Source organism: Staurois parvus, unplaced genomic scaffold (genome assembly GCF_062004578.1).
Source record: "Staurois parvus isolate SC_StPar_1 unplaced genomic scaffold, SC_StPar_1.0 ptg000832l, whole genome shotgun sequence".
Lineage (NCBI taxonomy): Eukaryota > Metazoa > Chordata > Amphibia > Anura > Ranidae > Staurois > Staurois parvus.
This window is the reverse complement of record NW_028318628.1, coordinates 3301363-3326267: the sequence shown is the minus strand read 5'-3', so window position 1 is coordinate 3326267 and position 24905 is coordinate 3301363. Positions and strand designations below refer to the sequence as shown.

The 24905-nt window shown below is 42.9% G+C and overlaps 1 protein-coding gene across 3 annotated transcripts in view; it reads right to left on the bottom strand.

Moving 5' to 3' along the window:
- Positions 1–24905, bottom strand: part of SHANK3 (SH3 and multiple ankyrin repeat domains 3) — a 464876-nt gene that overhangs the window by 404197 nt on the left and 35774 nt on the right. The window contains exon 2 of one of the 3 annotated variants that reach the window (XM_089655308.1): positions 1145–1594. In XM_089655308.1, coding sequence (XP_089511434.1) covers positions 1145–1594 — 450 coding nt within the window. Of the gene's footprint in view, positions 1–1144; positions 1922–24905 lie in introns of those variants that run through there. The other 2 variants (XM_089655310.1, XM_089655309.1) reach the window with 2 other exon arrangements.

Here is a 24905-nt window from a genome sequence, read left to right as displayed (position 1 = left end):
TCTAATATATTCACATCTTCCATCACATATTTATACACTAAAACATGGAAAAGCTCATACCAGCCAGCAGAGGTATTTTATATAAAATGAGAGTCCAGACATATCATACATTAGATAGAAAATGGAGAGAGAGAGAGAGAGAGAGAGAGAGAGAGAGAGAGAGAGAGAGAGAGTAGAAGGATAGGTAGATCATTGAAGGATATATGAATGAATGAATGAATAAATGGATGGATGGATGGATGGATGAATAAAAGGCTGAATGGAGAGATGGATAGTAGATAATAATTGAAGGATGAATGGATTAATGGATGGATGGAGGGGTGAATGGATAGGTGAAAGGGTAGGTGGATAGATAGATAGATAGATAGATAGATAGATAGATAGATAGATAGATAGATAGATAGATTATAATTGAAGGATGAATGGATAAATAGATGGTAGGGTGGATGGATTGATGGATGGAAGGATAGATGGAGAGGTGAATGAGTAGATAGATAGATAGATAGATAGATAGATAGATAGATAGATAGATAGATAGATAGATAGTTTGAAGAATTAATGCATACATGAAGATAGAGGTAGAGATCAATAGATAGATAAATAGACAGAGCTGCAGATAGATGATATAGATATATAGAGCCATCTTAGTCGAGGTCTGGTAGATGTATGTCTGGAATGACACATGTGGATGGCCCCAGGCTCCCAGAACAGGTGTACAGTGTGCAGGCTGGTGTGACATGTCCAGGTCCAGTACTGGTGACAATATCTGCCGGTGTATAGATATACATTTTTGGTGACAATATCTCCCGGTATATAGATATATATTCTGATGACAATGTCTCCCGGTGTATAGATCTATATTTATGGTGACAATATCTCCCGGTATATATATATATATATGTTTATGGTGACAATGTATGTGGATCTGTCTGTACCCCGTATACAGTGTATCCTCCCTAGTACAGAGAGAAGTGCGGGTCTGTGTACCCGAGATACATATATATAATATATGGTGCCAATGTGTCCAGGTGTGTGAATGCAGTACAGGTGTGTGAATGCAGTACAGGTGTGTGAATGCAGTGCAGGTGTGTGAATGCAGTGCAGGTGTGTGCGGTGCCATGTCCGGAGAGCCCGGCTCGCTCACCGTCTGTTGCAGGTCCGGGATTCCGATCCTGATGATCACCGCGTTCACCGCTGTCTCTTCCATCCGCCGGCCGGGTGGGTCTCTGTCCGATCCGGGGGGGTGTCTCTCCGATCCGGGGGGGTCTCCTCCAGGGGGTTCGGTGGGGGAGTTCCGGATGGGGGTGTTTGAGGAGGAGGGGGGGCTCTTGTCGTCTTCCCCGTTGGAGATGTCTGCGATGCGGGGCTCCGGGGAGTCTGCGATGTCGGGGTGTCTTGCGCCTCTCTGGGGGGATCGTCCTCCTTGCTCCGGGGTGCCTGGGTCTCCCCCGGGAGAGCGGGATTTGCGGGGAGCCCCGAGGTCCCTCGGGGGCCCCTGGGGGGGGCTGGGTGAGGGGGGTCCGGTCCGCTCCGGGAGCTCAGGAACCGGAGACACAACATGAGCAGGAGAGGGGGAGGAGCGGAGAGACTGCATCTAATAGAGAGAAGAGGAGAGAGAGAGAGAGTGGGGGTGAGAGAGGAGCCACACTGCGGGGGATGGATGGAGGGATGGATGGATGGGGGTACTAGGCAGGGGATGGCCGGGGGGCACCAGCCCGGGATCGCCTTCCACCATACATAGTACAATCACATTCTACATGGAAGACACTCATCTCTATCCAATGGGGAGGGAGGAGAGGAGCTCCATCACCGACACACAGAAAAGACTGCATGGAGCACTCAGCCAATGGACTGCAATGGAAGCTGGATGGATGGATGGTGATCGCAGGACACAGATCAGCCGGGACAATGTACACAGCACAGGGGGCACAGTGACAGCTGACAGGAGCTGCAGTACAGGAGGGATGTGACACAATCCACAAGATGTTACATTTTATTAGAATGGGGATCATAGGATTAGGTGATCGTGTAGTCATGATGGGGTGATGGGCTGTTCCCCTGATTCTACAACAGATGGGGTGATGGGCTGTGTCCCCTAAGCCTTCAGCAGATGGAGTGATGGGCTGTGTCCCCTGATTCTGCAACATTTGGGGTGATGGGCTGTGTCCCCTGATTCTACAACAGATGGAGTGATGGGCTGTGTCCCCTGATTCTACAACATTTGGGGTGATGGGTTGTGTCCCCTTAGTTCTACAATAGATGGGGTGATGAGCTGTGTTCCCTAATTCTACAACAGATGGGGTGATGGGCGGTGTCCCCTAATTCTACAACAGATGGGGTGATGAGCTGTGTCCCCTAATTCTACTACACATGGGGTGATGGGCGGTGTCCCCTAATTCTACAACAGATGAGGTGATGGGCTGTGTCCCCTAATTCTACAACAGATGGGGTGATGGGCTGTGTCCCCTAATTCTACAACACATGGGGTGATGGGCTGTGTCCCCTAATTCTACAACAGATGAGGTGATGGGCTGTGTCCCCTTATTCTACAACACATGGGGTGATGGGCTGTGTCCCCTAATTCTACAACACATGGGGTGGGTGATAGGCTGTTTCCCCTAATCCTACAACACATGGGGTGATGGGCGGTGTCCCCTAATCCTACAACACATGGGGTGATGGGCTGTGTACCCTAATTCTACAACATAGGTATGTAATGTTTAATCACCTGCCAAATCCCAGGTCTATTATAAATGTCTTCCCCCAGGATTCACATTTTTTTTTCTCATTCCATGTCCATGTGTAACCCATCACCTGTGTCCCCCATAGGCTGCGCAGCATGCCATTGACACATGATGACAGGCAGTGTGTGTGCTGCCCTATGGGAGTCAGTGTGTAACAGGTATGGTGAGGAAGGGGGGGGGGGGTGATACATGCAGCTACAGGAGACCTCACTGAATACAAAGAGGTGAACTAAGGATTCTAGAAGACACTACAGAAGATGAGCCACCCCCACTGTATATTATTAAACCATGCCATATCTGGCCAGAGAAAGGAGCACACTCAATGCAGCATTTATAAAAAAAAAAAAAGGGAGAATTAAAAAGTGGATATATAATACCGATAAATCTGCACAGGTGTGATTTATGAAGGGTTTAATTAATCATATTCAAAATTAAGAGAATCCGACCTAAGAGGCAAATCACAGTGAATTCTATAGGAGCAGTTCTTAGTCAATTCTAGCCATTTTTAGGGCTAATAGGCATATTACTGTCAGAAAAGGAAGTTGGGCGCTGCCATGGGGGACATGTACCAATGTAAAACTATTTTTAGAAGGAAAAGGCCTTTTTATGTGGCTTTGATGGTAATATTAATAATACACAATTGCTTTAAAGCCTAACTCTGAGGAAATGTGACAGGACCCCTTGCAGTGCGGCAGCACTCACACCATAAAGAGTTAATTGCTCTTTGGGGAGAGGAGAAACTATTTTACGTAGGCTACATTTGCACAGGTGTTGTGTCCTGGTGCGAATGGCAGTGGTAGGAATCTGCTGCTTCCTGCTGCTGTTTTTGACACCTGTTAACAGTTAGCTGCGGCCTCCGGCAACCTGTTCCTGACCGCCCTATAGCAGAACTACTGCTACAGGGTGGCAGGGCTGCGCAAAATCACGTGTATATATATATATATATATATATATATATATATACACACACACAAGTGATTTTGTATTTCCGGGTAGGGGGCACGTGCCACCCTACCCGCACCGCCATTGGCAGCTACAGCTGTTGATCACCAGGTCCCGGCTGGAGATTCTCCGCCGGCACCTGACGATCGCCGAGGAACACTGACAGGGAAGAGGTCTGTATGTAAACAATACAGATCTCAACCCTGTCAGCAGCTGTATGCTGCTATGTATTGCTCTGCATAGCAGAGCAATAAAAAAAGCAGCATGCTTACATAGTAAAGCACACACAGACAACACAGTAAAACAGCACACAGTTAACCCTTTGATTGGCCAGATGTTAACCCCTTCCTGCCCAGTGTCATTAGTACAGTGTCAGTGCTTTTTATTAGCACTGATCACTGTATTAATGTCACTGGGGATGTCAGTGGCAGTTAGTCAGTTCCCCCACAGTGTCAGAATGCCCGCCGCAGTCCCGCAGTCTCGCTAAAAGTCGCTGATTGCCGCCATTACTAGTATAAAAAAAATGTAAAACAAAATTCCAGTATATATACCACCATTTGTAGATGCTATAACTTTCATGTAAACCAATTAATTTACACGTATTGGGATTTTTTTTCAGCAAGGACATGTCGCAGAATACATTTTGGCCTAAATTTATGACAAAATTTTATATTTTAAAATATTTTACTGGATATGTTTTACAGCAAAAAGTCATAAATATTGTTTTTTTTTCAAATTTTTTTGTTTATAGCGCAAAAAAATAAAAAACACACAGGCCATCAGATACCACCAAGAGAAAGCTCCATTTGTGGTAAAACAAGGACATAAATTTCATTTGGGTGCAGCATTGCATGACCGCGCAATTGTCAGTTAAAATAAATCAGTGCCGTATCGCAAAAAATAATGTGGTCAGGAAGGGGAGTAGATCCTTTGGAGGGCAAGTGGTTAAAGTGTACGGGCTCAGCAGCCGCAGTTAGCCCTTCAAAGGTGTCAAAAACAGCAGCAGGAAGCAGCAGATTTCTGATACTGCCATTTGCACCAGGGCAAACTGCCCATTCAAATGTAGCCTTACCTGATCCTACCCTGGAAGGTAATGGTCCCCCAATGCTCCAGCGGTGAAGTGTCCCCTGCCGTGAACATGTCAGATGCAGGGCTATGGACCCTGCTTGGTTCTTGATGACATCAGGATCCTAGACCTTTGCAGCATGGGGAGAAGAGGCTGCAGGGACCGGTCTAGCTGCAGGGAAGAACAGAGAATCAGGTAAGTAAATCTTTTTATTCTCCTACACCTAAATAAGCATTTAATCCTTGCAGTGCAGGCACAGCCCAACTAAAAATAATTTTTTAGTTGCACAGAGTTGGGCTTTAAATTACATGCTTGGGGAATGCCGCAAGGTGATTTTAAAGCTTTCACTTTTTATAAATTAAAGTCACAAACATGTTATACTTACCTGCTTTGTGCTGTGGTTTTGCACAGAGCAACCCTAATCCTCTTCTTCTGGGGTCCCCCACAAGCACTCTTGGCTCCTCCCCCTTTAAAAGCTGCTTCCTATGGGATCACTCATACATGCTCAATACCAAATTGGGCTGTTTGCACCTATTCAGCCACACAGACTCACTTGGCTCCACCCCCTGCCTTTCCACTCACAGATTTTGACTGACAGCAGCAGGTGCCAATGGCTCCCGCTGCAGTCGACCAAGCCTGTGAGAGCCGGGAGAGGAGAGAAGAGCTGCTGCAGATGCGCACAGCACTGGATTGAGATTGAGTTCAACTGAGTATTTGGGGGGGGGGGGGGCGCTGGGGGAGCTACTATTCTAGGTGTTTATGCTAATGCAGAGAATGCATTAAAGTGGTCATGCACAGAGCAGCCCCAAACTCCTCTTCTCATGTCCCCTACTGGTGCTCCTGGCTCCTTTCCCCTGCAGAGTGCTCCCTAGAAAGCTGCTTTCTATTGGGGCACTCGTGCATGTTTGCTCCTGTCAAGCGACGCAGTGGGACTCAGCCCCACCCCACCCCACCCAGCTCCCTCATCACTGGTTTTGATTGACAGCAGCAGGAGCCAATGGCTTCCACTGCCCAAGCAAATCCTGGGAGACCAGAAAGTGAGGGGAGAGAAGATCTGCAGATGGGCACAGTGCTGGATTGAATAAGGCATCAAGTAAGCATAAGGGGGGTGGGGGGGGGGGATACTGGCGCCTAAACATTTTTTACCTTAATGCAAGGAATTCATTATGGTAAAAAATGTTTAGGCTTTATAACCACTTTAAGGTTAAAAAAAAAAAACCTTTTACCTTACAATCACTTTACAGCTGTTTTCAATGTTCCGGAACAGTATGATTTTTACAGACAGTCTCGGTAACAGTGTACACTGGCAGCCCATAATGATTTTATAATGAAAGTGCTGGCTTAACCAAAAGCCCCCTTACTGGCTGTTTTACTCATAGGTCGAAGGCCATGCAATGCATCATGGCTTAAAAACACTCTCCCAGGTGAATCTGCACATAAATTAGCCTGGATTGTGAATCTAGAACCTGTAGGAATTGCCTCTGACCCATGGTAGTAGCTAGCCCAAAACTTATCCCTATAGGAGACTATATGGCTGTGCAAATAAGGTCCCTTTCACATGGTAGGTCCGATAAAGTCTGTTTTTCAGGCAGACCTGATGGATTGGTTCATTCGCCCTTATGGACAGGCGGGTGTAAACGTGCTTGTGTCCATTTACACCCGATTACTTCTGGGTCCAAACTGGTCCTCTAAAAAAAATGGAAGGGGATCTGTCCTCCTCCATCTAGGAGGATCAGTTCAGAGGGCAGTGTAAAAGGACAGTGCACTTGGCCGTCCATAGAGCAGAGCCAGCTCTGTCCATATCCACTCTGCATAAGCTGAGTAGAAACAGATGTGTCATCCACCTGCTCTGCTCTGATCAGCAGCAGATCTGTGAGCTGACTGGGATGGAGTCCACTGCGTCTGAAAGGGGTCTTAGGCTGGCCATAGGTGCCTTATTTTTTTTCCAGACAGCCAAAGGGCTGATCAGGAGACAGCAAACAGATTCCCCCATCCACACATGCAAGGTGGATAAAGGAATCCTCTGCTGTGCCTTTGTATTTTGACAGCTGGACTCCTCTGCTGCCAGAATACCCTCATTAGAGTCTGCAGCTGATTGGCTGTAGCTGGTGATTGATAGAAGTTTTCCAACAGCCCTGTTCAACTGAAGGGGATGGACCATTGATAGCTCTGATCTCCAGTGCTGCATTTTGGGATGGTACAGGGCATGTTTGTACCCTTTCCATTATTAAGACCTGCATTTGGAGTGGCTACAGTGATTGTAGTAGGTGGCTTTTAGTCACTAAAGAGGTACAGCCAAGTACCTTTTAGTGTGATTTGTTCCTATTCGGTTTCTTAATATGTTCCAAAAGCTTTGTATATTTGTAGTTAAATAGCTGCCAGGCTTGCACATTAGAGGCTGTGTCGCTTCCTAACTCTGTGGCAACTACACTGGTGCCTGCAACTTCATTGGTACACAATGCAGGTGGCTTTGCTTCAGATTGACCAGACCACCTTCCATCTGTACACTTTACATCACAGGTGTTTCTGCCTTTCCAGAAGAGGTGATAAATGCACTGCATGAGCAGCCTGAGCAGTGTTTTAACAGTTCCGAAAGACTTAATGGAAAGGGTAAATTAAGCCACTTATGTGGAAGCCAGCCCAGTTTAACCAATAAACATGTACGTACTCTTTAACTATTCAAGAAATAAGTATTTGAAGTTGTATAATTAATAATGGGATGTTTGAACAATGGAATCTCTCATCTCCTTCATTGGCAAAACCTCAGAACATCATGGTAGGTAGGTATTTTGGCAATGGCTATGGTGAGGACTCATGGTGGTGTTCTGACCACACTGTCATTATATTTATGGTGGAGGGCAGTGGAAACTTTTTATCAGGGCTTTTGTTTGGCAGGAACATGAGGGAATGCAGTTCTGGGCACCTCATGGCACTGAATGCAGTCGCCTCCTAAACTTACCTGAGGCCTATCGCAATCTAGCGCTGGGTATAAGAGCTCTCCTGGCTCTGTCCTTCCTCATTAGGCAGATTGATATTGTCAATCAAACTCTGTGCTGAGGGCCATGCCCACTGTCGCTGTCCATGAATGCAGGCAGTGGGGCTCGGGAGCGAGCCCACAGAGTGCCCCCATAGGAAGCAGTTTCCTATAGGGGCACTGGATAAAGAAGAGGAGCCAGGAGCACTGATGGGGGACCCAAAAAGAAGAGGATCAGGGCTGCTCTGTGCAAAACCATTACACAGAGCAGGTAAGTATAACTTGTTTATTGTTTTAATTAAAAACAAAAAAACAAAGCTTTACAGTTACTTTAAGTGTGATTTTATCCTGAGGTTATATTAGTTTGGTGCTGAGTTATTATCATATTTTTGGGACAGCATCCTAACAGATGAGTCAGTAAGTTAAATTAATCAATTTTCTGTGGTGGCTCTCAGTGGCTGTTTTTATATTGAGTTTTTTAAGAGGTATTTTGGCTTTTCACATTATGCCAATTGATTAGCCTGGACTTCAGCTTTGGGTTTATTAATAATTTTGGGATCTCTTGCTTGAATGGCCTGCCTCAGAACATGCCTCAGCCTTTTGTTTGGACTGTGGTCATGTGAACAGAACATTGTTCTAGTAAGGTTGTGGATCATGGAATCTGAGAAGGAGAGTGGTTCCCTCCATAGTAATCTGCCATGAGCACCACCAATTTTTAGTGTTTCTCTTATAGCAGATTCTTAAATACAGATGTTGTCAAGAGTAAATATAGTCAAGATACCTTCAAATCCTTAGCCCTGACCCTAGTGAACTTTGACACCTAGCTAAAAGTGAAAATGTAAATGAAAATCAGTATTAAGGGAAATTATTTAGAGGCATAAGGCTACTTATTGCCAATTATTCCTCTGAAAATCTAACTTCCATAATATTACTGCAAATATAATTTAAAAAAAAACTCTGCTCTGTGCATGCACTGGGCTAGTATTCTCAGCAACTGCAATCTGCCATCAGATGCTAGATTGAGGACTTGCACTTGCACTGCTGTAGTGACAATTGTTTCACTATAAACCTATAAAGTAAGTGAGCGCCTTCCAGTCTATCAATTCCCAGATTACAGCAGCTGTACACAAAAGGCACCATATAAGACCTCCAAAACAGATAAAAAACATAAATGTGCAGCGCTGTTAAAACCAATAAATAAATACATATATAAACATGTAAGAAAGTGCACACAAATATATAAAGTGACACTGTGCATCTATGTATGTGTCACTAGAACATGTGGCCAATATAAACGTGAAAGAAAACACTGTGTCTAAAACATAAGTCCAGAGTGCAGGCGTGAACGAGATCTCAAATGATCTTCTGGTATCCAAAAGACATAGATTTTGGATAAGATGAGACAATTAAAGTGTAGATTGCGCACTCACCAGATACGCAACCTTTTTGCGCATTTGTATGATATAATAAGGACATCAGACATCTCATCAAAAAGGTCTGGTCAGATCTGGTCAATGCTTCCTTCGCTATCCCACGGTTTGTACTTAGCCTTCCCAAATGGTAGCCACTGTGCGGATGTACCTGGCTCCCACAGGAGCTCAGAAAGAAACAACAGAGGAGGCCAGTAGTGCAATATTGCCTTAGGATGTTTATTCCACACAGTGGGTATGTATACAGCAAGAAAGCAAATAAAATAGATTACTGACCGATTGAAAGCTGCCGCCGGGACCCCTTGTGGTGGCCAGGACACCCTATGACTAAGAGCACTTGCTCGAAACGCGTCAGGTTCGGGCTGTAGCTGTTTTGACGCCTTACTGCCGGCACCACAAGGGGTCCCGGCGGCAGCTTGCAATCGGTCAGTAATCTATTTTATTTGCTTTCTTGCTGTATACATACCCATTGTGTGGAATAAACATCCTAAGGCAATATTGCACTACTGGCCTCCTCTGTTGTTTCTTTCTGAGCTCCTGTGGGAGCCAGGTACATCCGCAGAGTGGCTACCATTTGGGAAGGCTAAGTGCAAACCATGGGATAGCGAAGGAGGCATTGACCAGATCTGACCAGACCTTTTTGATGAGATGTCTGATGTCCTTTTTATATCATACAAATGCGCAAAAAGGTTGCGTATCTGGTGAGTGCGCAATCTACACTTTAATTGTCTCACCTTATCCACAATCTGTGTCTTTTGGATACCAGAAGATCATTTGAGATCTCGTTCACGCCTGCACTCTGGACTTATGTTTTAGACACAGTGTTTTCTTTCACGTTTAAAATTGGTTACATATTATAGTGGCACATACATAGATGCACAGTGTCACTTTATATATTTGTGTGCACTTTCTTACATGTTTATATATGTATTTATTTATTGATTTTAACAGCGCTGCACATTTATGTTTTTTAATTGTTTCACTATGTTTTGACTGCTATCCAAGACTGCATTGGAGAAATTTCACCTGATTTACTGTTCTGCTGACAATGTTTTACCAGGCAGAAAGTGAGGGGAACTCTCAAAAGCAACACAGACAGGAAAAAACTAAAAAATGGAAATTGTATACTTACTTACAGTAATTTTCTTTCCTGGCACATATGTATGGCAGCATACACATGGGTAAGCTCCATCTCCTATCTAATTGAACCAATTACCCTATACGTTTAAGCCCGGCCCAGCTGCCAGCATTGTAGTCCCAATATGGGCTGCAAACAAGGGTGGCATTGCTATGCCTCCAATGCTTATGTGCCAGGAAAGAAAAACTACCTAAATGTAAGTATACAACTTTACAAAAATGGCAGATTAGTTGTGGCATATCGCAATAAAAGTAGGTGAGGCAGAAAAAAAGATTTATTAGGCAACTCTCTAAACCGAAGACTGGAGAACCACTCTCCCAAACTAGACCATGATCAGAGATGCTGAGCTTACCCAATAATGGGACAAGAAGGTGTCATACAATGACCAAGTTGCTGATGCCTTCATGTGAAATGCGCTTGCAGGCTGCCCAGGAAGACAGCTTTGCTCTGGCATTGTGTGCCTTTAGGCCTGCTAGGAGATCTACCTCCTAGGAGACATAGGTTTTTTGGATTGTTTTCATAATCTAGGTTGTCATTATCACACGTTGAATTGAACCACAAATACATGTCCACTTGTCTCCGTGCTGCAGTCTTGAAGACATATACCATAAAAACTGTGCCTACATTTAGTACATGTGGAAATCCCCAAAGCCACTTCCCAGAAGGATGGCAACCTTACATCTTGAGCCACCTGGAATGTGGTACAAATGTCTGGTTTGAAATGTGGCAAGGTTTGCAAAACGTATCTATACTTAAGAAGACACAGGTTCTGTGCCTGCAGCTCTGACACTAGTTGGCCAGGGGTAATGGCTATAAGGAAGTGTGCCTTTAATCTGAGAGTCTACTACATGAAACATGGGGTCTGCAAACATCTATAGGACTAAGGATAGATCCCATGGCAATAAAAGGACTCTCTTTGGAGGACAGATCTTCATACATGCTTTTACATATGGGACGATAAGATGATGTGATGTTCAGTGTGTACCCAACAGAGCTGGCAAGGCAGATTCATAGACTTTGAGGGTTTTCACTCTCAGACTCATGTATAAGAACCAGCTGCAGAGACTCTAGAATGTTTGAGAGTCAGGATTCATAAGAAATACCACTGGCAAATCTGGTAAACTTGACCTACAATCTGGCATAAACTGCTCTGGTAGTTGACTTTTGAGCTTTCAATAGTTTTTTATTTACTTAAGGAGAACAATCTTGGTGCTCTAGTCTGCTCCTTTCAGCCCATATTGCCGTCAAGTGCGGCCTGCTTGGGGTGAAGGACTTGGCACTATGTTAGAAGATCTCAGAGCAGCAAAAGCATGACTGGAGGCTCCATCGCCAAGGGCTGTAGCAGAGAGAACAAGGGTGTGTGTGGATAGAATGAATACTAACCACTTCCTCTGGAAAGGACCTGGTTTTCTTCAGTACAATGAATATCACTGGGATTAGAGGAAAAACGTACTCCAGTTTGATGTTCCACAGGTACAAGAGAACATCCACTCCCTCCGTTGATGATAATCTCCCCCTAGCCAGAAAGCACTTGCACATGGTGTTGGATGGGGACACCTTCAGATCTAATTATGGGTATCTATGGAGATGTGAGCCTGATTTTGCACTTTCCAGCTGTAGTAAATAAACACCATGGAGTCTGCTGAGGAGTTCAGAAGACCTGTACTGTGGATGTCAAGTCCATCAGGTGCATTGGATTCATCTGCACCCACGGCATAGTTGGTGATATTTCCAGCAGCAGGGAGGAGCTGTGGGTGCCACCTTGATGACAAGGATATGAAACAGCTTTTTCATTTTCCAGTAGTAACTTCAGCTCTCCCTGTGATGTATGGCACAAAGACCTTCAGGGATTGAAAGGCTTCCCTAAGCTATAAGACATTTGACACTTGTCCTGACTGAATGGTTGCCTATCTACCCTGGGCTAGATAGTCTTGCTTGTGGGCACCCCAACCTGATTTGCTCACATCTGAAGTAACAATGGTCTGACAGCCAGGGTCCAGTCTGTGGCAATTCCTCAAGCTGGACTCCTTCAAACCACCACATGAAGCTATTCATGGGAATTGAAAAACAGATTCGCTGAAGGAGTGAATCCTTCCTCCACTGTCTCAGGAAATCCACCTGGATTGACCTGAAGTGAGCTAATCTGACCACGGGGATCACTTTTGTCATTGTCACAATTAGTCTGAGACATTGTGACATTGATAGGTAATGGCTGGATTGTGCCAACTCTCGAGATCAAAGTTTGAATCTCATCCTCTGGCCGCTCTACTGAGTTCTTCACTGTACCCAGAACTGCTCCCCAAAAAAAGACCATTGTTTGAAATGGGAATAATTGGATCTTGTTTCAGTTGATGATCCAGCCAAACTTCTCCAGGTTAAGTCAACAGATCCCTATGTTCCAGAAGGGTCTGGTGACAGTGAGCAACCTTAGGGATGTCATCCAGATGATAGATCTGCAATCCCTGTTGATGGATGAAGGCTATAACAGGACAGAGCATCTTCAAGAATGTCTTTGGAAATGTAGACAGGCTCCACATGTATAGACTTGATTGTTTTGTTGGGGCCCTTTGAATCCAACAGTGACTGTAAATCCCCTGTTATTTTTCTTATGAAGGAGAGTAGTGAATAGAAACCTTATAAATACTCTTTAGAGGATCCATTGAATAGCACAGACACAGAAGGTTTCTGACATACTCTGAAAACACATACATGTTGGAAGGGTGGGTAATGGAACCTTTCTGATTACCCAAGGGATTCTGGTAATGCTCCACCCAGAGCAGTGTGAATTGCTGTAATTTCGTCCCTAGTGCACAAGTCTGATAATGCAAATCCTCAAAACGGCCTCTGAGTCTCCAAAGTGGAGGCCATTTTGGATTTTGACAATTTCAGGAATCATGACTATGTGTCCCTCCACTTCTGGACTGACTGCCCTGATTTACCCCTAGTGATGTTTGCAATGACCAAATCCATGTTGCTTCTAAAGAGTGAAAATTCCTCAAAGGGACTCTTGCACCAATTATTCTTTGACGGAGGGTCTACTGATGAGGGCTTGAGGCAAAGTGCTTATCTAGTAGTGACTGAGTAAAGCATGACTATTTTGATCCTTTTTCTAAATCTCAGCTTTAAGGGATGCTTCAGTATTGTCTGACCATACTCCCTCCTTCTTGGCAACCAGAGTCAGAGTCATTGCTGGCTTGCATGTGCTGGCCACAGTTGTATAGACATTCTTTAGATCCATATCAATCTTCCTGTCTAGAGAATCCTTAAATGAGACAGCTTCATTTATTGGAAAAGTGATGTCGCCCCAAGTGCATAACTGAGAAATTGCCAAGAGGAGCATGATCTAGAGAGCAAGAGTCCTCCTCCCTTAATGGGTATAATTTTGAGACGTAGTTGGCTAATGAAAGCATCTTCTCTACCTTCATCCATGCATTCATCATCATCATCTCTCTAGTCTCCTTCATTAAACGGAATGAGGGAGAGCACCTTTTTTTGCTTCCGCCTCCTTTTCAATCTTATTTAATATCTTCCTTAATGGCTATGAAGAATGGCTGTACAAGTGTGAAATCTAACCCACTGTAGGGAGTTTTTCCAACTCTTCCTCAGAGAAGGCCAATGCATCTAGTCTCAGCTGGTCCAGGGGGGTTGAAAGCAGTGAGGAGGGAGCTATACTGGGTTTTGCTGTAGCTTGCATTTGGGTAGTGGCAAGTCCCCAAATGGATTTTTAGGCTGTTTGTCTAATCACTGCTGCCTTGTCCAGGTCCTAGTCACAGGTTGCCTTTACAAAACATGATTGGCAAATATATTTCTGTGGCTTCTGTGGTTTGTGTTGTAGGGTGGTCTGTAATCAGCCAGGGTGAGGCATGGATGAAGACAAGGCAAGCAACCACAAGATAAAATGGATCAGTGAGATAGAAAACTAAATGAGTTCACCAGAATAAAACAACAATCTGGCAACATACCTATGGTCACAGCTAGAGGCTATTAGGGACCCACAGCAAAGATGCAAGAAAAAGGGTTTCCCATTAAAAACCGTGCAGCAACACTCCAAGTAGCGCCTGGAGTTTAAATTGTGCCACCCATTTAATATACTCCCCCAACACTGGATGTGCAGAAATAAAATCTACCTGAACCCAAGTAGCTGCAGACATTCCCCCAGATTCTCAGAATGCCATTCCTTAGCAGCAAGGATAGATACTCTACTCATGAAGTCTCCATCTCCAGCCATGCCAACCAGAACTGCCCCCAACAACAGGAGACACCCAAAAAGGAAAAGGGAGAGGACCAGCCACACATCCCATAATCCATGTCACTTCACAAAGATGTGGACTTTTTTGGAAAGGCATCCACTGCTACCCATGGTGGGGAAACTATTAAAGCATAAAAGGAAGACCACTCAGAGCAAGGAAAGCAGATGGAGGAAGGAAGGAATGAGAAATTGTACCAAAGCCAAAGACGTCCTGGACAATCAGCAAATTGTAAACTGAAGGGTTACCTGCCAATCCTGCCCTCCCCAGTGTATCCAGAAGCTGAAGGAGACATATGCTTGGTCACCAAGACCACCAGCACAAAACTTTTAGAAGCTGAACAGTGGGGACTTTGACCAGAAAAGGTACAGAAACTTGGGTGGAAAATGGTAAAAACAAAAAGGTTTAAATCAGATCATGATAGTAGCAAGAACAAAAAAAAAAGAATGCAGGCAGCTGGGTGGGACTTAAACCTATAGGGTAATTGGTCCTATGGGGTAAGAAGAGATGGAGCTTATCTACAATTATGCTGCCATGTTTTTGCCAGGAAATTATTTTTTTATTAAAGCAGTGAAAGCCTACAACCACTGCTATATGTTTGCCTATCTGTCTGTCCACGTCCCTGCTGCAGATTTCCCATTATTTCTGTCTGGTAAAACTGTTTTCACCAGGGCAAATAGTGAGGAAAAAATATAATGTAGCTTTGGATAGCAGTAAAAACCAGACAGAGGTTCTAATTGTTCACCACTGTTGCTTAGTAAGGCTAAATGTTTATGGGTATTGTCCTTTTAAAACACTTTAGCACTTTCAGGGCCAGTTCACTCCAGAATGTAGTGCGGGAAACCCACATTCCATGCACTTTTCCTGCACCACGTTCAAAACACACTGCAGTTGCGATCTGCAGTGAGTGTCAATGTTAGCTTAATGACACCGCAAACGCAGGTCACAAACACAGAGCGTTTGACTGTACTGGATCATATGGTAGTACAGTAGTACCATGTGATCTGGTTCCTGTGTGTTTTACAAAGAAGAACATACGCTACTTTTGGTATGGTCCAGGGTAATTTCAGCCCATTTAAATGAATGAGCTGAAATTACACTGTAGACAGATCATATGTGAATTGTGCAGGAATGCACAGCACATTCCTGTGTGATTCATGGTGTGAACCAGCCCTAAAGGAAAGTTATGGAAATTTTCAATATCATTTATTACATGAAAAAATGTACTTTCGGGCATAAAGAAGATAGCAGATGATTGCAGTCTTGGGGCTTGCTCACAGCAGAATGCATGCTGTAGTGCATGCATAACTCATATGCACTGACATGCATTGCAATGCAATGCATTATTTATTTATTTAACAAGGCATTGTGGTGCAACAGGTTTTTATCTTTTTTTATTAGGTATTGTATGTGGACTCCTTTTTATCTATAGGATGCTACAGTGCATTTCAATGCTCTGCACCACAAACAAAAATGCAACCTTTTTTTTAGTGCACACCCATGCAGGGCATTGGTATGGACTGGCACCACTTAAAACAATGTTATTTTCCTCAACATTGCATCTTCAGTATGTTGATCCCTGTAGGTCAGCACTGGTGCTCTGAACGAGCCTTACTGAAATGGTAAAAAGGATAAAGAAATGAGTGTAGAGAATGAAGTAGTATATGTATTGGTATGTGGGTGGATGATGCATCAAGTGGGTAGGATACAAGTGGCTAGTCCAGAGCAGTAGAAGCTCAGCCTGAAGAACTATAGGACAGTAAGGAGGGGGAGAAATAAGGTAGTAGGGTTAACAGAAAAGAACAAGCAAGAAATAAATGCCATTTCATAAATGTTGGTGTTCATAAACAACATAGAATAGCCATTGTAGGAAAGGCAAGGTGGCTGAAAGGTAATTTATCGAGAAGCTAGCAGGAAACAACAACATGCAGACCTGTAACATGAGTATTTTTGAATTATTAAAGTCCTTTCTCTCTCTCCTTTTGTTATGCATACACACATGACCATGAATTAACCATACAAACCGTAAATGTGTACTGGTTCTGCGTGGTCATAAACCATCAGAGCAGCTTGTAAGATGCTTTTAATTTTATTTTTTTTTCAGTTATGTGATCAATCAAAGATTTATTGGTTGCCTAGTGGCCACTTGCTAGACAACAGTGTAAAGTGCGTGGCCTACTTTGCAAATTTATCATGTGACCCTTTCGCCAAATATAATATATAGAGGACTTAATATATGTGTGTTATTGGTGACTTAGGTATGCATTTTTGTTGTTTCTACAGTAATTTTTATATCAGTTTAAGAGATCAAGGAGGCCGGCAATTACAAGAGAGAATAAAACACCTTATGACACTCACGTAGAACAGCAAATAAGATGGTTAATCACATTTGAGGAAATCAGCCATACAGTGCAACAAAAGGTTAACAGGCAGCTAAATGCAGTAAATAATATATGATTTAACACAAATCTAGCTCTAGCGTTCCTCTAAGAGGAATGCATAAATAATCAAGGAACCTCTACGGCACCCTGGTACACTGGAAAAAGGACAGTCATGTTCTAAAGTCACATGCCTCCAGTCACCGGAGACACACATTGTTAACTGCTACTTCTGCAAAAGCTGCTATTTTGTGTGTTTTAAACCAGTTAATACATCTTTTCACTTCCTTTTCTTTCAAGCCAAAACAAATTGCAGAGAAAAACTGGTATGCCATATTCTATAGTAATTAAGTACAAATAGGTTTATTAGTCTGGTTACACTATAGTGATGGTACTACAGGGGCATATTTACCACAAGGCAAACAAGGCATTTGCCTAGGGCAGCACTTTTTGGGGGGGCAGCAGGCTGCTTGATGGTGGATGCAGAGCCCGACTGTCGTTCTCAGGGATGTCCAGAGCTATGAAGGTGAGTGTCTTTCTCTCTGTTGCCGGTGAGGGGGTGGGTATTAATTAAAGGCTCTCTCGGGCGGGGTTGGGGATGGGGCAGGGGTGTTGTTGATCACTGTCAGGCTCTCTCCATGGGGGGGAGGTCTGGTGTTGGTTGGTGTCAGGTTCTCTCTGCCGGGGGGGGGGCATCCAATTTTTGTGTTGCCTAGGGCAGCACAAAACCTAAATACACCACTGATGGCACTTGGCTGGATGCCTTTGGTTACTTCACAAATGTCTATACTAACATACATTTTTGGTCCCAAAATAGATCATAGAAAACGTATGAATGTTAATAGAACTATTAATGAAAAAACACATCACATTCTAAACAAAAATGTCCAAACAGCAAGGGTCAATTTATCAATGTTTTTATCTAAAATTCACACAACTTTCACCGATTTTTTTTCATAGGGTTCAATTAGAAAATTGGTGAATCTTGGGTGAAAAGACCCCTTAAAATGTATCTGAATCCATTTTTTTTATTTTGGAAGGTGTAGCGACGGTTAAAACCTCTGTCAGTTTTTTTCATCAGGGAGATTTCCCTTCAAGTGATTGTAAAGATATTTTTAAAAAAAATCATTATATCAAACATGTTACACTTACCTGCTCTGTGCAATGTCATTGCACAGAGCAGCCTTGAACCCATAGAAATCTGCTTGCTATGGAGATACTAGTGTGGGCACACTCCAAAGCCAGGCTGTGTGCATCCATATATGCACACAGCACAACTTGCCGCCCCACACTTCTCCTCACAGGATTTGACTGCCACTGGCTCCAGCTGCTCTCAGTAAAGCATGCCAGTGGGGACAGCGCTTGATCAAGAATGCTGTCAGGTAAGTGTTTAAGCAGAAGGTGGGGAGGCAAAGACAGTGAAAGGTTTTTACCTTAATGCAGAGAATGCATTAAGGCAAAAACCATCTGCCTTTGGAACCACTTTCTCTTCGTGTCTTAGAAAGACAACATAGAAAATCTCTTCGAAGTGAGGGAAATTACTTTTTAGACAGTTGTCCTCACTGGAAGATTTCCCCTTTATCTCCGTTTTAGTGAGAATTCAAAATTTCCAGTGACAGTGGTCACCAGGACAGATAAAAGACACATAAGCTCCTAGCAATGAGCAAGACAGTCATATACACCCCTCTGACGGGGGACCTAGGACCACCCCACTCTAGCCAAATACAACTGTCTTCATATACGCTTTAAACTCTGTAAAGTGTGTTTGCAACAATGCATCAACTTCCCATCCCTGTGAACATAAAAGGCATAACCTGTCCTTTCCAGTTAAAGTATCATTTTTGCACCACTGTGATAGTTCAGGAATAGCTAACAGATATTGGGTCTTGTATGGGATAAGGCATGATTGTATGTCTCGTTAATAAACTTTCCAGCATGCCAGAAACATTAGTAACCACCTTTCCATTGAAAAAGGAAATGATCTATCCATATAACCATGCCAGTCAACACAACAAAAGCCAACAAGAAACATTTGTGTGGTGGGTAATGTAGTATACTGTTTTTCAAGGATGGCAAATTCTCCAAGCGCCTTCACAGAATTGCTAGACTTTGCACAGGCTAAAGCTCAGCATAGACACTATGAGCTTGATTTGCTAAAAGAAGAGAGTGTACAATTTGGAGCAGATGCACATGGTAGCAAATCAGCTCCTAACTTCAGCTTGTTCAGTTCAGCTTTGACAAAACAAATGGAAGCTGATTGGTTTCTATGCAGAGCTGCACCAGACTTTGCATTCTCCGGTTTTAATAAATGAACCCCTATATGGCAGTGAGCACTGCAGGCTAAAGGCTCCAGGCTTGATTTGAAGTGCGATTTGAAGCTTTCACCAGAAGCATTTCACCACTCAGTACTAGGAATTCCATTATATTCAATGGTGCCCATTGATGCCTAAGTGTAGTGTCCCTTGAAACTTCAAGCTCACCCTATGATATAGTACGTGAGCTTCTTTTGGGGCAGGGTTGCATGTTTTGAACCCAACAGATTTCAAGAGGAGCACTTGAAAAAGGTGCAAAAACAAATTTTTCAGATGTTCTTACCTAGTCACTAGCTCAAAATAACTCTCAAGCCTGAAACACACACAAAAACACCTGTACAAATGCTCAAAAAAAACCCCACACCCAAAGATGCTAAGCTCAAGTATGAACTGGGCCATGATTGTCTTTTGATATGAAGGGTGAATGGTGATCTTGTGTTCTCATATCTGCCAAGCGAGCATGTCCTTTTCTCAGAAAAGAAAGTTTAGCAAAAAAATGTAACTTTCTGAAAATAATTTGCCTGGGATATTTTCTTGCTACCCATAAACATGACAAATTTTGTTTATCATGCCAGATCAGGTAACAATTACCTCATGGTAATGGATTCCTTTTTGCTGTAAAGGTGCAGGACAATATTTCCGAAATTTCTCCTTCTGATTTCAGGAATAAAATAACACTGCAGCAACATTTCTAGAGTCCTAATAGAGCAGGGCCACCTCTGGGCACACAGATTAAAGTTTCGAGGGGCTGGTAATAGACTATGATGACCTCTTTGGATCAGACCTAAGACTTCTGCCCCTTTCACATGGGTGATCAAATTACGTCCACCTGTCAGTTTTTAGGCGGACCTGATTGGAAGTCCATGCAATCCTATGGACAGGTGGGTATAAATGGACTTGTGTCCAATTACACCCACCTACCTCTGTTACTGATCCAGCCCACTCAAACACAAAAAAAAAGTAGGGGGATCTGACCTCTTCCGTTTAGGTGAATTGGTACGGAGGGTAGTTGGGTGTAAACGGACAGCCAGCCTGTGACGATCGCGGCGTCAGACCCCAGTCCTTCTCACTAAACTCGTGACCGAAGGATTAGCCAATCTAATACCGCGCTGTCATGTGCGTAACAATGCCCCGCCCAGCTGCACCCTGCACAGAGTTTCCAGCTAATGGACCACAATCTGTGTACTTGCAGCCTGGGAGCGATTGTTACTGGGTCAGGTTAATTACACAATTAACCCTTCACACTGCCACCACCTCCTTTTTGTACAGAGAAAGAGGAAACTCGGCAATATCAGCAATAACACTATGATGTTGAATAATCGTCTGTATACCACTGTCACCGCAGGCAGGGTATACAGAGGTCTAAACACACACAGTAGCGCTCTTCAGAGACAGGGGTTCTTAGTTTGCATTAAAGAGCTTTAGAAACAGTTCAACACTTTCAGAAAGTAAGAGTTATTACTAAAAGGTCAAAAGGGTGCAATAAAAATATTTACAGAAAAAGATGTAGCCAATATATATATATATATATATATATATATATATATATATAAATATACAGAGAGCAATAACAGAAAGGAATTTAGAGAGATAAAGTACTTGCCAAAAGTCCTGGTTTAAGCAGCGTTCAAGTTTCAGAGCAAAAGGGCCGCCTCCCAAAGTTGGTTCCGATGTTAAAAGGGAGAATCTTCAACTTAGCTCAACTCAGCTTAGGTCTGCTTCAAGCATAACAGCCTTTTCTAGGAACTCAGCAGGGTGTCTCCATGAAGCAGAGAACCAATCGCCTCATTTGGGGAGGAAAGTGTAGGTGGAGAGCTCAGGCTATGACCAAGTCCCTCCCAAATTATACTACGGTCAATAACTTTTCCTAGGTACATGTAACATTCTATCCACAGGTAGATTAATACGCAGAATCATCTGCTGAACGTCTAGATATGAAATATGACATACCTGCTGGGATGGTTAAGAAGATATCATTTTCTGCTCTCCTGTAGATGTCAGATAGGGGGTGTAATATATCAGATAACTTGTATTAAAGTGACTGATCTGAATATATGCTTGGTTTTTATGTACGTCTTTCATAGTCCAAGATATGAGATTATAGGGGAGAATGGATTTTTGAATGTGAGGTCTGGTTTATGGTTTTCTGGAATGTCTTTGAAGCTCAGTGAGGGACTTGGTTTATGGCTTTACGATATCCCAGATTGAGAAGCTAACAGACATCTAGGCACCAGCTAGGTTGGGAATTTATAGCCCTGGAGCTTCCCCACTGAGCCTGATTGCCTGTGACCTCTGCCGCATCCAGACCATATGTCACTCAACAGAGAGGGAGGGGGGATTTGGGGTAGGAGAGAGAGATACAAGATGGAGGGTTTGGAGCAACATGGATGACCGCGTCCATCTCTGTGTGCACGATTGCTACACAGCCCATTTTCCCGACACCCATGAGCAGACTGAGCAGACACAGATGTGTCATCATCCTGCTCTGCTGATCAGAATGGAATCCACCCCATGTGAAAGGGGCCTAATATAATCTTATTGACTGAACAAAAATACATTGAACTGTAAGGTTACATCATGATGACAAAATAAATAATAGACTGATTAAAACATACATAAAATTAAAAAAAAAGTTCCAAAACTGTATAATGCATTGAATGTATCACCTCCACATGTCAAGGAAGATCTGGGACACTCAGTAGAAGATAAACAAATGGAAACCACCCCAATCTGTAACTGGCCTATGCAGCAAGGAGCATTTGCAAAGCTCCCAACTGTCACTGATTTCGAGGGACTGTCCCTGATTTGAAACAAAGTTCTGTCTCTCTTTCCCCCTCATTTGTTCCTCATTTTGGTCTAAGATATATAGTTGTATACAAAATGCACTAATTATATATCAAAAAGTGTTTCCCAATGCTAAACCTTTCATCCAATTTCTAAATTGCTGCATTTGTAAATTTCAGAAGCCAATATAAATGTATAGGAATAGTTATAAAAAAGCACTTGTGGATTTCACTATTTTTTTTGTGTGCGTGTAATTCTCCTTTAAGAGGCCATGGTAGGGCGTGTACCCTATGCCTACATTCTTTTGCTAATAGATGTCCCTCATTCCCATCTCAAAAAGTTGGGAGGTATGTATGTGGAAGGGCGACGCATGTCAATAAACAACAAACAAAAAGATCCTAGCTCACTTACCAGCCAGTCTGCAATAAACCATATTACCCTGTCTAACAGTTCATGTTAAAATAAGGATTTTGTTTGCGCACACTTGCACATATATTCATAAGCTGCAGAGGCCACTTTACGGCACCCCAGTATATCTGCAGTCCTAACTCTATAAATTTTGAGAGCCTCCAAAGTTGAAGCACAATATAACAATAGACAGATTAAGGGCAGGTATGCCTGGGGGGAGCCCACCCTTCCTTAAAGGTATAGGAACACACTAGACACCTAGCTATAGCGCAATGGCAGTGAAAGTATGCAGTGCGTCCCCTCATCTATTCACCAACAGTACAAACAAATGGCAATGTTAGTGAATCGGTGACGGGACGCACTGCATACCTTTGCAGCCATTATGCTATTGCTAGGTGTCCAGTGCATCCCTGTGCTCCAACTTTGTATAGAATAGAACAATGTATAGAATTAGGACTGCAGATATACTGGGATGCTGTGAAGTGGCCTCTGTAGCTTACACATATATTTGCAAATGTGTGCAAACTAAACCCCTTGTTTTAACGTAAACTGTTAGGATAATTCAGTTTGTTGCAGGCTGTCTGGTAAGTGAGTTGGGAATTTTTGTTTGTTGTTTTTTGGCACGCAGTATAAGACCTGGGGCATAAGTCCTGGGTGCCAGGGTCTAGCAATACTCCTGTAAGACCGTATTCAGTTTAAACAGAATATGAATGTGTATTCGTCAATAAATCCCACGTTTTAAACTAGCAAGCACAGCACATGTACAAGGCAGAGATGTGTATTACAAATCTCTTTTTATTTGCCGTATATTAATTGCTATAAATCATGTTGATGGGGAAATGACTGCACTAGCAACAGTATCGGGGAGCTTAAGTGCTGAGATGGGCTTTTGTGCACAAGTCTTGTTCATGGTGACGTCATGTCCTCACTGTTAGCAGAGAAGTAGGAGGCTTAGTGTAGTCTATAGTGAATACTGCACATTACATTTTCCTCTATGGGGCTAACGTAATGTCAACATAGAGAATTGTTCTGATCAAGTTTTGAAAGCAAAAGGCTACAGTACGTGCTGCTGGATATAGTACACAGCCTGAATGTAAGTGAAAGAAAGCATTAGAACAATGGTGTTAAATCTGTGAAAGAACTGACCAAAAAATAATATGCAGCAGCACACAGTATTTTCTAAATATTTACATAAGTATTTGCATAAGAGGCCATAAATTATGCATTAGCATTTTATGCACAACACTGAAAGGCTTATAAACACTGTTTTCCCCAGACCTGGTCCATGTGACTTGAGAGCAAATCTGCTAACATAACAAATTGTGTGAACAATAGGCACTGCACAGACACTGAATCCTCCCAGTAAATTAATGGCATCAAGCATGCTGAAGGCCAAGACTTCTTCCCAGGGGTGGATATTGCAGACTCAGGGGTTGATATATAGAAGAATCATTTGGGCTTATTCATCAATAATGCCTGATTTTGGTGAGGCTGTGGGAAATTGTGGAGCGGTATGTTTGTTTTTATGTTTTGACATATGTTTCAATTAAATGTATCTGTATCAAAATTCTACAGTAAGCATTTTCTTTTATTGCTGTTCAGTGTGGTTAAGCTCAGGTTCTATGGACTGGTTTTAAGAATATAAATCGTTGGTGAAATTGTGAAACTTCATAAATCTCCTCGTGTGGTTAGTTATAAAGGTGTCAAGGTTTATCCCAAACTTCCATGCACATGGTTTCTATCAACATACTTTTTACATTTTATTCTAAGCCAAATTCTGTGAAATCCACATTCTTCTATGTATCAGCATTCTTACAATATCTCTTAGTTTCTGAACTAACTTTGCATTGTCCAAAAAATACAATTCAAATTCCTGTAAAAGTTAGTTATTTATGGTAGGACCAAAACATGGAGGCAGGTTCTGGAGGAATCCACCTGTAGGATACACTGATAAATGTCAACAGCATCATACTCCAAAAAAATATAACTTACATACCATATTAATCACTGCTCCACTTTCATATACTGCCAAACTAGTTTCTTTATATTGGTTTTAGGCTAATATGACTTTTATTTGAATTTGAATTCTACTGAAATATAGAGGTAGTCCAGGCTCTAATTTTGATATTATATTTAAGAGATGTTTACTGAATAGACGATTGAAGTATTTAGATACTGCTTATTGCGGTTTTTAAATGGCAACCTTTTTTAAACATTTTATCCAAGAGGGATCCATGAAATACATTGTAGGTCTCAGGGAACCTCTGCAATTCATTAGGTGGTCAGAATGACACCCTTACAGTCAGATTAAAGCATCATTTATGTCATGCCACTGACTCTGTCAAGTGCCATTGGCTCTGGAACGGTGCAGGCACCATCATAAGTGAGGCCAATGAGCCACAGTTCAAGGAACCCCTACCAACCTCTGGAGAAACTTTAGGGTCCCACGGAACCTTGGTTGAGGATAGCTGGTGTATGTGTT